At 33.5% G+C, this 15,071-nt stretch overlaps 2 protein-coding genes and 1 pseudogene across 2 annotated transcripts; 1 reads left to right on the top strand and 2 right to left on the bottom strand.

The window, feature by feature from the left end:
- Nucleotides 1-727: 727 nt before the first annotated feature.
- On the bottom strand, nt 728-1,267 carry LOC147918802 (uncharacterized). The gene has a single exon (XM_087503711.1). The coding sequence runs from the start codon at nt 1,265-1,267 to the stop codon at nt 728-730; it is 540 nt and encodes a 179-aa protein (XP_087359837.1).
- Nucleotides 1,268-3,021: 1,754 nt separating this feature from the next.
- Nucleotides 3,022-7,450, bottom strand: LOC147918801 (uncharacterized). Its single transcript, XM_087504937.1, has 2 exons — nt 7,128-7,450; nt 3,022-3,558 (listed from the first exon to the last, which is right to left on the bottom strand). The coding sequence occupies exons 1-2, from the start codon at nt 7,371-7,373 to the stop codon at nt 3,376-3,378; spliced, it is 429 nt and encodes a 142-aa protein (XP_087361063.1). The 5' UTR covers nt 7,374-7,450; the 3' UTR covers nt 3,022-3,375.
- A 1,189-nt stretch (nt 7,451-8,639) lies between these two features.
- On the top strand, nt 8,640-10,570 carry LOC147918800 (uncharacterized; annotated as a pseudogene).
- The last annotated feature ends 4,501 nt before the right edge of the window (nt 10,571-15,071 follow it).

Here is a 15,071-nt window from a genome sequence, read left to right as displayed (position 1 = left end):
TCAACAGAAACCTCCATTTCTATCATTCCCCTCTGCTCCTCACTGCAACGAAATTGCAGTAAAGATTCAAGAGTACCAACGGTGATACCCTCGTAGTCACTTGGCACATGTCCAAGAAAATCCGAGCTTCTCTCTTTATTTCATCTTGAGTAGTGGTCGTGGAGCCATCTTCACAATAGATTTCTCTTATGGCATTGCGTACTCAAGTTTGAAGGGACTATCATTAATATATAAAAATTTAGGGTCAATCTACTAATTGCCAATTGGTTTTTAGTTAGAAACCCAAGATAAGCCCAAATTTAACATGGTATCAGAGCCCAAGGTCATTTAACATGGTATCAGAGCCCAAGGTTAAAATTCTGGTGGACCTAGAAAAGTGGATACGGACATGCCTCTTGTTAACCCGAATAATGGGGGCCAAAGAAGGGGTTTATTATCGGTCCAAGTGGGATCGGTTCGAGATGGAGTTATCATCTCGAGGAGGCGTGTTAATATCCCACATGTGGTCCTTGGTTTGAAGGGGAGATTGTTTGGATACAATCCAAGTCCCACATCTGAAGTTTGAAGGGACTATCATTAATATATAAAAGATTAGGGTCAATCTACTAACTGCCAATTGGTTTTTAGTTAGAAGCCCAAATTTAACACGTACTTCTCGATTCTTTACAGCATTATAGAACATGGTATTATTTTGGTCACCAACCTGAAGCCAGTGTAACTTTGACCGTTACTTTAGAAAACTCTCCTCAAGCTCAGATAGGTAATGCCATGCATCATATGTGTCAGCTTCCTCCTTGACTGCAACAACCGTTGGGCTTGCAAGTGTTGCTGCTTGCTGAACACACAAAGCAGCGTGTGCCCGACTAAGGTCCCTTATAGGCTGTTTTAAAGCCTTTAGCTTTTTCAAAAACCTGAACATAGCAGAGGTTGAGTGATACAAACTCGCTTTGTCATCCCAGAAGGACTGAACGAGAGGAAGAAACTCAGGCAGAGAAGCAACTGAGTTTACAAACTTGAAAGGTTTCTTCACAGCATGTGTCCCCATATCTAGTTGGATTCGACTCCGTAGATGATCAGAACAACCCCCTACCTCATATACACAGTAAGCACACTGGAATTTCCGAAGCCAGATATTATTTATTAGAACACGATCTAGTTTCTTGCAGATCAACCCCTCTTCTTGCTTATTACACCATGTAAATAAAGGACCATGAGACCCCATATCCGACATAGCACAATATCGAACAACAGCTTGAAACTCTCTCATACCTGGGGGTAAGAGAGGCGTGTGAGCAAACCAAAAGTGATCCTATCCATCCATACAGCTTCTCGTACTGTTCGTCAGAGGTTTATGACCTGCAATGAACCCGTCGGTTCATTACAGTCCAACATCCTTAAGTATTCTTTTCTTTCTCATTTTCATTATACGTTCATAATTATTTTTGTAATATAATATAAAAATTAATTCATAACATCAAAATGGTATTACTAATGTGATTCACATATATCATGTTACTAGCAACCTACTTTACCATGCACACCAATCCACACAAACACTTTCAGTCAACAAACAATTCTCGAGTGTATACTCAGCAACTATTGAAGAGTACATAAGGAAAGAGGTTATTGTTATCCGTAAATACCACTCTCACCTTACCCTTAACTTGTTGGAGACTTCCACTTTGGTTCTCCATCAACCAAAATATATAAACATGCCTCAAGAATACTCTAGTAGAGCTTCAGCTCAATCCAACCTCGTTTTCGAAACCAAACAATGCAACTTGTTACAATTAACTCTATGCAAATCAGTCTCTAAAACAAGCAATTAAATCAAGAACTAACCGTTGGAAACGCAATCCCACCGCTCAATTACTAGCTAGTAGTATCATGCAGCTCTGTACCAAATTTTATCACGATCCGACAAGTTTCTGAACTCCAATCGATGCTTCGAAGAAGCCAACACGAAACTGTTCCTAGGGTTCTAGATATGACAAGATCAACAGTTACTTGATCCGAAAGAAACGTCCATAACTTCTTGAATATATCCTCGATTCAAACTCTTTCAGCGGCTATAGATTCTTGACAGCAAGAAATTTCCAAATACATCTTATTTGTGAGCTAATTACATCGGGTCCGCTAGGAGTCAGCCTCGAAAAACTGGAGCTCGGCTCTGTCCCTTTTTCTTGTTCGTCTTCCTCATTCTTCCTTGTTCTTCTTTTCTCCACTCATGGTCACTCCGACGTTGCTCTTCCACCACCACAGAGATTGACCACAGCCACGGCATGAGTCACCTGACCCACCAATGGTATACACCCCTTCTGCCCGACTCGTTCTCTCTCTTCCTCTCACACCACCATCGAATCTCCGCTTCGCTTTTCCTTCCACGCAACCAGTCCCACCACCGAGGCTCAACCTCGTCACTTCCCTCATGAGTATGCGTCGGCTAAAAGCCAAGAAGGTTCCCCTGCTCCGGTTTGCTCTCTCTCCTCATCACAGATCCGAAGTCACCAACTCACACAACAAACAACTATACTGCAACTCTACAAGTAACCACAACACGACGACAACATCTCCATCTCTCTTTTCACACCAACAAAATCTGGCAACGTCCTGCTTCCTTTGATAGCTTCAACGTCCACTAGCTTTTGGTGTGTGCTCCCGATCCCTATAGCGGCATCCCCCCGTGAAAAGGAGATACATATGCTTATATGTATATGTCCACAGCAAAACACATCATACCTTGTTGTTTTATTACTCACCCCATTTGCGCTTTTAATGGCTGAAGAATAATATAAAATGACCCAATAAACTATAATGGATTGGGGTGTTACAATTATTGTTAGTCTTCTTTCATTGTAATTCTATGAAAGAATGGTGAGTGTCATATAGCAATTGTAGATTGCGGTCTTTTTTAGTGAATGAAATTTGGACTAGGTCCCAGGGATGTAGGTTATCTGAACTCCGTTAACAAAGTTTGTGTCTTATTTACTTTATGTTCGATCATACACGTACACTTGATCATACATGCACTCGAACATATCAAATTAGCCACAAATATGCGTTTACAACTTCTCTTCAATTCAGTTATTCTCTAGTATGTAAATGTAATTGGTTGGCCCTTTTGAACGGATATGGGCATACGAGAAAAATGCAAAAACAGAATATTGCAGAAGCTGTCCATAGAAAAACAAACATATTTTTCTAAAGCTCTAAAAAAAAAAAAAAAAAAAATTCTCCCACGAACAAGCTCTAGATGGCAGGTTTAACTCCAGCATTCTTCATACTGTTCATGGCGATTTGAAGTGTAGCATTGAGCTTACGGTCATTCCTTGCTTTTTTCTTTTACTCTTTCCTCTCCTTTCGAGCTGTCATAAACTAAGGAACAGGAGCAACAACTGCAGGTTCTCTGAAAAAACAAACGAGACGAAAGCCTTCGTAAGTGTTCACTGTGATGTAGGCCTTCTTATTGAGCATACAAGACATAATCTTCGCAGCCAAAATCAGCTCTCTCGCTTTCTTGACAGCAAGGGCAAGTGCAGGATTAGCTTCTTCTAAAGCCTAGAAATTCAGAGAAAGAGAAATGATTTAACCACACTGAAACAAAACAAACAAAACATAGAGGAAACGTAGTGAAAGTCCAATCAATACATAGCAGCAAAAAGTTTTTCAAACATCGGTTTATTCAAAGAGGCAACAAAACAACTATCTCAAACAAATTGCAACCAAACTGAAAATAAAAACTAAAATTGCAAACAAAGTCAGATTTGAAGAAGAAGATATACAAATCCTTAGAGGATCATCATAGAAAACTCTACGAGTTATGTAAAATAGCAAATGAATCTACCTAGAGAAAGAAGCTAAAATAAACAAGCACGGAAGCAGAATTATTAAAGCAATGTCGGATTTGAAAAAAGATATACAAATCATCTACTATCTAGCAATTGGAGATAAATAAACAAGCATGGAAGCAAGCAAATTCAGATTTTAATAATAAGATATACAAATCCTTAAGAGTATCATCATACATACTCTATGATCTAGCAACTATATATATACATATCCTTAGAGGATTGTCAAAGAGTTATGCAAAACAGCAAATGAATCAAGCAATAGAAACTAAAATAAAAAGGCAATGAAGCAGAATTATTAAAGCAAAGTCGGATTTGAAGAAGAAGATATACAAATCCTTTACAATCTAGCAATTGGAGATAAATAAACAAGCACAGAAGCAAGCAAAGTCGGATTTGAAGATTAAGATATACAAATCCTTAAGAGGATCATCATACACACTCTATGATCTAGCAACTATATATATACAAATCCTTAGAGGATCATCAAAGAGTTACGCAAAACAGCAAATAAATCTAGCAATAGAAACTAAAATAAAAAGGCAAAGAAGCAGAATTATTAAAGCAATGTCAGATTTGAAGAACAAAATATGCGAATCCTTTATGATCTAGCAATTTGGAGATACATAAACCAGCACGGAAGTAAGCAAGTCGGATTTAAAGTATAAGATATACAAATCCTTAAGAGGATCATTATACAAACCATATGATCTAGCAACTATATATATACAAATCTTTAGAGGATCGTCAAATAGTTACGCAAAACATAAAATAAATCTAGCAATAGAAACTAAAATAAAAAAGCACGGAAGCATAATTATTAAAGCAAAGTCGGATTTGAAGAACAAAATATGCAAATCCTTTATGATCTAGCAATTTGGAGATAAATAAACAAGCACGAAAGTAAACAAGTCGGATTTAAAGTATAAGATATCAAATCCTTAAGAGGATCATCATACAAATCATATGATCTAGCAACTATATATATTCAAATCCTTAGAGTATCGTCAAAGAGTTACGCAAAACAACAAATGAATCTAGCAATAGAAACTAAAATAAAAACGCACGGAAGCAGAATTATTAAAGCAAAGTCGGATTTGAAGAAGAAGATATACAAATTCTCTGTGATCTAGCAATTAGAGATAAATGAACAAGCACAAAAGCAAGCAAACTCGGATTTGAAGAATAAGATATACAAATCCTTAGAGGATCATCATACAAACTTTATGATCTAGCAACTATATATAAACAAATCATTCAGAGGATCATCAAAGAGTTACGCAAAACAGCAAATGAATCTAGCTATAGAAACTAAAATTAACAAGCACGGAAGCAGAATTATTAAAGCAAAGTCATATTTGAAGAAGAAGATATACAAATCCTCTTCGAATTATCAATTGGAGATAAATAAGCAAGCACAGATACAATCAAAGTCGGATTTGAAGAATAAGCTATACAAATCCTTAAGAGGATCATCATACAAACCATATGATCTAGCAACTATATATATACAAATCCTTAGAGGATCGTCAAAGAGTTACGCAAAACAACAAATGAATCTAGCAATAGAAACTAAAATAAAAACGCACAGAAGCAGAATTATTAAAGCAAAGTCGGTTTTGAAGAAGAAGCTATACAAATCCTCTACGAACTATCAATTGGAGATAAATAAGCAAGCACGGAAACAATCAAAGTCGGATTTGAAGAATAAGATATACAAATCCTTAAGAGGATAATCATAAAAACTCTATGATCTAGCAAATATATATATAAAATTCCTTGAGAGGATCATCAAAGAGTTATGCAAAACATGACATGAATCTAGCAATAGAAACTAAAATAAACAAGCACGGAAGCAGAATTATTAAAGCAAAATCAGATTTGAAGAAGAAGATATACAAATCCTTTACAATCTAGCAATTGGAGATAAATAAACAAGCACAGAAGCAAGCAAAGTCGGATTTGAAGATTAAGATATACAAATTCTTAAATGATCATCATACCATCTCTATGATCTAGCAACTATATATATACAAATCTTTAAGACGGTCATCAAAGAGTTACGCAAAACAGCAAATGAATCTAGCAATAGATACTAAAATAAACAAGCACGGAAGTTGAATTATTAAAGCAAGGTCGGATTTGAAGAAGAAGATATACAAATCCTTTACAATCTAGCAATTGGAGATAAATAAACAAGCTTGGAAGCAAGCAAAGTCGGATTTGAAGATTAAGATATACAAATCCTTAAGAGGATCATCATAGAAACTCGCAACTATATATATACAAATCCTTAAGAGGATCATCATAGAGTTATGCAAAACAGCAAATGAATCTAACAATAGAAACTAAAATAAACAAGCACGGAAGCAGAATTATTAAAGCAAAATCAGATTTGAAGATTAAGATATACAAATTCTTAAAGGGTCATCATACCATCTCTATGATCTAGCAACTATATATATACAAATCCTTAAGACGATCATCAAAGAGTTACACAAAATAGCAAATGAATCTAGCAATAGAAACTAAAATAAACAAGCACGAAAGCAGAATTATTAAAGCAAAGTCGGATTGGAAGAAGAAGATATACAAATTCTCTATGATCTAGCAATTGGAGATAAATAAACAATCACAGAAGCACGCAAAGTCGGATTTGAAGATTAAGATATATAAATCCTTAAGAGGATCATCATATAATCTATATGATCTTGCAACTATATATATACAAATCCTTAGAGGATCATCAAAGAGTTACGCAAAACAGCAAATGAATCTAGCAATAGAAACTAAAACAAACAAGCACGAAAGCAGAATTATTAAAGCAAAGTCGGATTTGAAGAACAAGATATACAAATCATTTACGACCTAGCGATTGGAGATAAATAAACAAGCACGGAAGCAAGCAAAGTCGGATTTAAAGAATAAGATATACAAATCCTTAGAGGATCATCATACAAACTCTACGATCTAGCAAATATATAAATATATATATATATATATATATATACAAATCCTTAAGAGGATCATCAAAGAGTTAGGCTAAACAGCAAATGAATCTAGCAATAGAAACTAAAATAAATAAGCACGGAGCAGAATTATTATACCAAAGTCGGATTTGAAGAACAAGATATACAAATTCTTAGAGGATCCGAGTTATGAATCTAGAAACTAACTAAATTGGAATACGTTTCTACAAGCTCGGAAGCAGAATTATTATAGCAGAGGGATATAATCAAAGCTAATTTGGATTTTAAGAAGAAGATCTAAGGACGTTACCGCTTTCTTCATGCGAGAGAGAGCTGAGCGAAACCTTTCCTCGTGAGATAGAGCTGAGCAAAACCTTTCGAGGAAAGCGGATATGAATTTCTCCGGGAAGTCTTTGGAGAATCCGAGAGCGTAGTCAGCAATCTCTCCTCTGTCAACTTCAGGTCGTGAATAGCCGGTTAAAAACTTGTGGACCTTCTTGGCGAGAGTATGGCGAGGTATATTCGATGATGAATCGCAGACGATTGACTTCTTCATGGTGGTTTTCTAATCAAAGAGAGCGAGAGAGATGAAGAAGAAGAGTGAGATGAAGAAGACGAGAGTGATTTGAAATTGTAACAAACAAGAGAGAGATAGACACTACAAGAAAACAGGGTATTTACGACTACGATTGGCGACTAAATACGTAGTCGCTTAATTTCCCGACTACTTGCCGACTATGTTACGACCAAGTTACAACTGCGTAACTTTAGTCATAATTTAGGCGTTATTTTCCGACCAAATACAATAGTCAGTACTGTAGTCGTTGATTAACGACCATTATACGAATAAATGGGAAGAACTTAATTTTGTTGCATCAAAGTAGCTAATTTGGCGACTATGTAGCGACTCAGTCTATGAGTCGGTAAATTGGCGACTATATAGTGACTAATGTTGTGGCATTCTTCACATATAAACTACAAATACAAGCATCATGTTGTGACATTCTCATATTATTCTCATTTTCAAAGGTACAAACAAAATATATGTAAGTAATGTTATTTTTTTTTTGCTTTCTTTTCCATATCTATACTTATTGTTATATAATTTTAGGTGCACCATTTCTTATTTATTGTTTAGACTTGAGCTTTTGTTTTCTATTACTGCAGATGTGAATTGGTTGCAAAGTGAAAATTTACCTATCAAGGTGAAGCTCAAGAAAATGTATATGAATCAGCAGGTCTGAATTTTTAAAATTAGTATCTCCATTTATGCTAAGTCATAAATGTAATTTTAATTTAAAAATAGAAAATGTAATTTTTATTATATTAAGTATATATTTAAGTAATGTTTTGTAAATTTAAAGTGATCAATATATTATGTAGTGTATATATAAGTAGTATGCTTTAAATAATATGTAAACTAAATTAAATTATATGTTTTTTATAAAATTAATTTTGGCTACTGATCGGCGACAAACAATTGACTAAATTCAAAATATTGGGTTTAAACATGGTTATTACGTGTTGGACCAGATTTTGGACTCCAAAATAAGCCCAACTTTTTAAAATAAAATTACACACCAACTCATCCGCGACTAATAAGCGACTAAGTTTAAAACATTTTGGGTTAATTAAACCCGGGAATCCATTTATGCGGTCCATCCCATAACAAACAACCTAACCCTAATTTTACAACCCTAATCTCTCATTTCTCACCATCCTTCTTCGTCGCCGATTCTCTCAATCTCTGATTCTCTCACTCTCCGTTCTGTCTTTTCTTCGTCTCCCTCTTCACCTAATCCATCTCAACGAGATACTTACGATGCCTCCTCTTAAGAAACCTGGACGAAAGAGGAATGTTGTTCCCAACGCTTCTCTCAGACCCGGTGGCTCTAACCCTCCGTCCAAGGTAAGAAAATTCAACTCTCTACCGCCTCAATACAACTTCACATCGGCAGCTCAAAATCCTAAGCCTCAGACACCTCAAGAACAAGTCCGCGTTTCCCCCCAACTATCGACGTCAGCCGCACTGCAGGTCAGAAACTATCCACCACCACAGATCTTATTTCAGAACTCCTTGAATCGAAGCCTTGAAGACCAACCAACTCGGTCATTACCAGAAGTTCAGAACAATCCTCTGGTTCAATCGAATCCTTTGCATGATTCTGCGAGATCTCCAGTTTAGAACTCTCACGCTCAAAGTCATCCTTCTTCTCAAGGTAACAACTTCGACGAGTTAGATCCACTGTTGCCGAAACTCCAGGAGGACACGTTGAGGGCTCTTAACGCCATACTTATGGTGCCGGACCGTCATACTTTTACCACCATCCTCTCTCCGGAACCGAAGCCTAACACGACTTGGTATGTAAAAACGTTTAAATTTCATATTAAAAAAATGTTTTGTTATTCTCTAGTGTTTCATTAGTCGATGAATTTGGTTCTTCTAGATGACACACAACGCGGTTGCAGACAAACATCACTATTGAAAATTGTTTTGTCATTCCCAAGTCTCTCATCAGTTAGTAGTAACTAGAAGAGTACATGTGTTTTTTTATTTGATTTTAAATGACTTTGGTATGGTTTACGCTTACGCTTGATTCTGACTTGATTCTTATGTTATGAGGTTTACTCGTGATGTCAAATCACAACAGGTGCGAAAGTTTACTAAGGTTTTTACAAACAAATTTGATGGTCCATACTATAATTGGTCATGTGTGCCTCCGGATAGACGAGAAAGATACTTCCTTAAGTTTGCGGTATAGTTTTCTGTCATATATCATTCATAGACATGTTTTAATTGTTGTTTTTCACTAACTTAATTCCATTTTCTTTTTTCTAGAAAATACACACTTGGGATCCATTGATAACAGGGACAGTGCAACATTTTTTCTATGAGATATGTCAACGCCGGATGAAAAACATGGTAAGCGACGCTAGGACTAGTTGAGTGCAACCTAAATGGATCGAGGGTACTCTCTGGAAAACAATGGTTGTGCAGTGGGATACTGAAGAAGCACAGGAAAGGAGTCGAATCTATTCCAATGCTCGTATGTCATACCGTAATGGTCTCGGTCCACACTTGCACTTATCTGGGCCAACATCGTATCAACAAGTCAAACAAGGTTTGGTGAGTAACTTTAACTTATGTCTTAACCTTTTTTTTTGTAGCTTTAACTTATGTCTTAACCTTTTTTTTTTGTTTTTGTAACATTCCAGGAAGAGAAACTTGGGAGACATGTGAGTCTTGGTAAGTTTTTCAAAGAGACACATACAAGGCCAGTTGGTACGTATGTCGATCGAAAGGCCGAGAAGATCTTCTCAACTTATGAGAAAAACTTACAAGATAAGATATCTGAGATCGAGTCAGATCCTTCACGAGCTCAGGAGCTCACAGCAGAAGATTATATAGCCATCTTTCTTCAGGTAAAGTACCATTTTCACAATCTATATTTAAAGAGTCTTCAAAACTTTCATTTTCAGAACTAACAGTTTCAGTTTTTCTTTTCTAAGTCCACTGAGAAGGATTCACGAGGTAATCTTTTTGGACTTGGAAGCCTCAAGGATCATCTTCAGGATCTTCTCAATGGCAAGAGCTATCAACAAGGACAGTCGTCGTTTGTAGCATTGCAAGAGAAAATGAAAGAAGCTCATCGTATAATTGAAGAACAAGTTGCCTATAATGCAAAACGTGATGCTGAGATTGCTGCTCGTGAGAACATTCCAAAGTTGTGGCTGAGCAACAAAAGAAGATAGAGCACTTGGAAAAGTACTTGCGCAAAACTGATCCGGCCTTTGTGGAATTCCTTGTGTCTTAATCAAGTGATGCATCCACCACCCCTCCAACACAAAAAAAAAACATCTCCTTCTTAGGTTACTTCTTAGGCTACTTATCTCTATTCCTTAATTCTCATGAACTTGTCACTTTGGGATGATGTGTCAATCATAGTTTCTGATTGATCATTTTGGTTCTCTTTTTGTTATTATGTACTTGTCACTTTGGGATGATGTGTCAATCATAGTTTTTGATTGATCATTTTGGTTCTCTTTTGGTAATTGCTTATGTGGTGAACATATTACTATTGTGGTGAACTTTTGGTTATTAAAAATGTGAATTTTAGGTTTCTCTTTGATTAGAAATTTGAATTATAAAGCAAAACAAAACAATTATGGTTTTAATTACTATAGTCGTTAAACCAGTCATTAAATATGGCTTAAAGTCGTCAAATAGTCGTCCGATAGTAGCCAAGGAGTGGCAAAATTTAACGACGAAATCACAACTATTCTCAAACTAGTCGTAAACTACTTATGTTCACATTTTATTAATCGTAAGATTGTCATTAAATAGTCGTAAATATTAATGACTAAATTACGACTACGTTTACGACTACGTGTCATAGTCATAATATTGTCGCTATTTACTGACTATGTTACGACTGAATTTCCTTACTGACTATGATTTACGACAACAGTTATTAGTAGTAACTTAGTCGTTATGTATGAATTAGCGACTACAGTAAAACCTCTATAAATTAGTAATGTTGGGACCAAGACATTTTATTAATTCATAGTGATATTAATTTATATATAAATTAATAATTATTATTTTATAGTATAAATTAATAATTATTAATTTACAGAAATATTTTTAATAGATTAACTTTAAAAAATTATGAATTGAGACAATTTTAATTGAATTTGTAATATTTAGAAAACATTATTAACAATAAATTACAAATACAATAGACAAATTTACTTATACACATGACATACATAAATTCAAATTTATGAATAATAATAGTCAATCAAACTATCAAAATGTAAACGATGGATATCTAGAAATTGAAAACTTCAAAAAAAAAGTAGCTAAGTTTACGACATGTTACAAAATATTTTGAAAGAATTACTGAAATGTTATCCAAAAGTTGGTTTATTACTTATATCTATAAATCTTTTGAAAATTACTCAAATGTTTAGTGACCTGGGGTAATTACAATTTACTCCTTGAGTTTTGTTTTTCGATTTTGAGTAAAAAAAATAAAAATAAATACACATCAGCAAATTAAAATACACATCATTTTCGATTTTCCACGTCACAACCCAAAAAAACTTAATCGGTTGTAAAATCGGGAAAACGAAAAAAAATTGATCTTTTTTACTGAAAATAGGATGATATATGTTAGATCTAATACTGGATTATCAAAAACAGTTGAATTAACAAAGAAATCGATGAAAAACGAGTGAATAAACGACCGGCGGCCATGAAATAGGGTTAAAGGTTCGGGTGGAGAAGATGAATTCGAAATGACTGTTTTACCCTTTATTAAAAAATGACAAAAATGCACAAAATAGGGTTTTGAGGCGTCGAACCCGTGACACACAACCTAAGAAACGGGTCATTAACCAACTGAGCTGTGCGTTTTTCTAGTAACTATCACGCAAACAAAGTATATAACCACCAAATGTTATAATATTAATAGTAATTATAATTCTGTGCCTGCTCAGATTCACTGGTGTAATAAATTTATAAAGTTAATTTTTTCATAATATATTATACAAAATAATTAAAAAAATTAAACTCAAAATTCGAATAAAAAAATAAAAAAATTCCGACGAAGTGATGACTGAGTTATTGACTTAAACGGCTGACTTATGAAATATTTATAAATTTATATTATTATAACTCAATATTTAAATTTACAATTGAAATATGAATATTACAATTATTATAACCAATAAAAAGTCATAATTATAAAGAAAAATTGATTTTTACACATTCTCACCCGAATGTGTTAAACATACAACACATGACGTTTAGGGGTTAGGGTTAGGGTTGGGATTTATGGTTTGAGATGTAGGGTTCAGATGAGTAACATTATTTGTTTTTTTATTTATTTTGGTTCTAATGTGTTTTAATGTGTTTGGTTTAAGGTGGTAAATGGATATACTAATATTATTACCATTTGAATATAGGTCGGTTAGATTAATATATAACCATAAATAACTCAAATTATATTGTAATTAAGTAGATTAGCCTAATATAACCAAAAGTAAGTCGTATATAACCGAAATTAACCAAACATACCAGTTCAAAAATACCAAATTGGAAAAAATATTTTTTTCGGTTCGGTTTGGTTTGGTCGGTTATTTAGTCATTCTAATTTGATGGTTGGCTGAGTTATGGTAAAGTTATGGCTGAATTACATATTAATTTATTATATACCTTCTCGAGAATACAAAAATGTTGTTGGGGAGACGCAAACAATAATTATATTTATTGTTAAGAACTACACGCGTAATAAATGAGATTTTAGCTATTTTTTATTTAAAAGGAATTCAAAATTTGAATTTGAATTTAAAATTGTTTTTTTTAATAAAAGTATTTCTCAAACAATTGACCGATATAGCTGAGTTATCTACATAAACGGCTGACTTATAAAATATTTGTAAATTAGAATTATTATAACTCAAAATTAATTTATAGAATGAAAAAATGAATATTACAATCATTATAAGCAATAAAAAGTAATAATTATAGACAAAGATTGATTTTTACACAGTCTGATCAAAATGTGTAAAACATTCAAAACACGACATTTAGGGGTTAGGGTTAGGGTTAGGGTTAGGTTTGAGGTTTAGGGTTCATATTTCCAACATTATGGGTTTTAATATAACATTTTGGTTTTGGTTATATTGTGTTTTGTTTAAGGTGGTAATTTGGATATACTAATATGATAAGAATTTGAAAATTTAAAAATTTTTGAAATTATTTTTCGGTTATTTCCGGTTATGTGTCGGTTAAATGAATATATAACCATAAATAATCCAAATGTTACCCAAATTAGGTCGATTAGCTTAATATAACCGATAGCAAGCCGAATATAACCGTAATTAACCGAAAATAATGGAAAAAATAGTTTCCGGTTCGGTTCGGTTTGGTCGGTTATTTAGTCATTCTAATTTGAGGGTTGGCTGAGTTATGGTAAAGTTATGGCTGAGTTATCGTTTAGGGCCTTCTCAATAATATGAAAACGTATTCTTCTTTCCTGGGTCTTTTATTCTGTCAGATTCCTAATAAGTATTAAAACGTCTCTCGATATTACAAAAAGTGTTTTTAGGGAAGCGCGAAAAATCACTAATTCTATGCCTGCTCAAATCCACACGCATAATAAATTCATAAAGTGAGCTTTTTATCACAAGATATTATTGCAAATAATTAAATAAATTATTATTCGAATTTAGAATTTTATTTTTCTAAAAGTATTAAAACGTCTCTCGATATTACAAAAAGTGTTGTTAGGGAAGCGCGAAAAATCACTAATTATGTGCCTGCACAAATCCACACGCATAATAAATTCATAAAGTGAGTTTTTTATCACAAGATATTATTGCAAATAATTAAATAATTATTATTCTAATTTAGAATTTTATTTTTCTAAAAGTATTTCTCCAACAATTGAATATTAAAATTATTATAGCTCAAAATTTAAATTTAGAATGGAAATATGTCTATTATTAGGTTAACTGATGGTTTCCCGCCAAAATATCGCTTTATGGCTGAGTTATGAAAAACGGGAAAAAGAAAGGTCATGTGACGGCTGAGTTATAGTGAGTTATGGCTGAGTTATCACAAAAAATAATCTGAAAGTAAATGAATGATATATATGACTTTACGGCTGAGTTATAATATTTACGGAAAAACGAAAGGTCATGTGACGGCTGAGTTATAGTGAGTTATGGCTGAGTTATCACAAGAAAAATCTGAAAATAAATAGATGATAACATGTGTTACTATTGACTTAAGTTGAGTTATGGACTTAACTCAAATTTTATTCAAAAATGTTACCAATCACTAACAAATCTAACTTTTTAATTAGTTATTTTATTTCTCCTAATTTATTATTTTTTATTATCATTTGAAATGAAAATAGACATAGACCTAAATTTTATTCAAAAATGTTACCAATCACTAACAAAACTAATTTTTTTTAAGTTGAGTTTGAATAATCATGTGTTATGGTTTATGTACAAGTTTGAGGTATATCCTTTGTAAAATTGTTAACTCAAAAGATTATTCAACATCATGGAAATTTTCATGAGTTAAAGATGTGGTAAGTTGAGTTTTCTATTTTTTTTAATTAAAAAAAATGAAAATTCAGTTATGTAATACAAAAAAATTATTTTTTCGTTTTTATTTAATTCATATATCAAGAAAAATAATTTTTACTGTTTTTCTTTTATTTAATAACTTTTTTAA

Source organism: Camelina sativa, chromosome 20 (genome assembly GCF_030686135.1).
Source record: "Camelina sativa cultivar CO46 ecotype springtype chromosome 20, ASM3068613v1".
Taxonomy (NCBI): Eukaryota; Viridiplantae; Streptophyta; class Magnoliopsida; order Brassicales; family Brassicaceae; genus Camelina; species Camelina sativa.
Note: the sequence above shows the minus strand (reverse complement) of the source record. Positions and strands in the feature narration are given on the sequence as shown.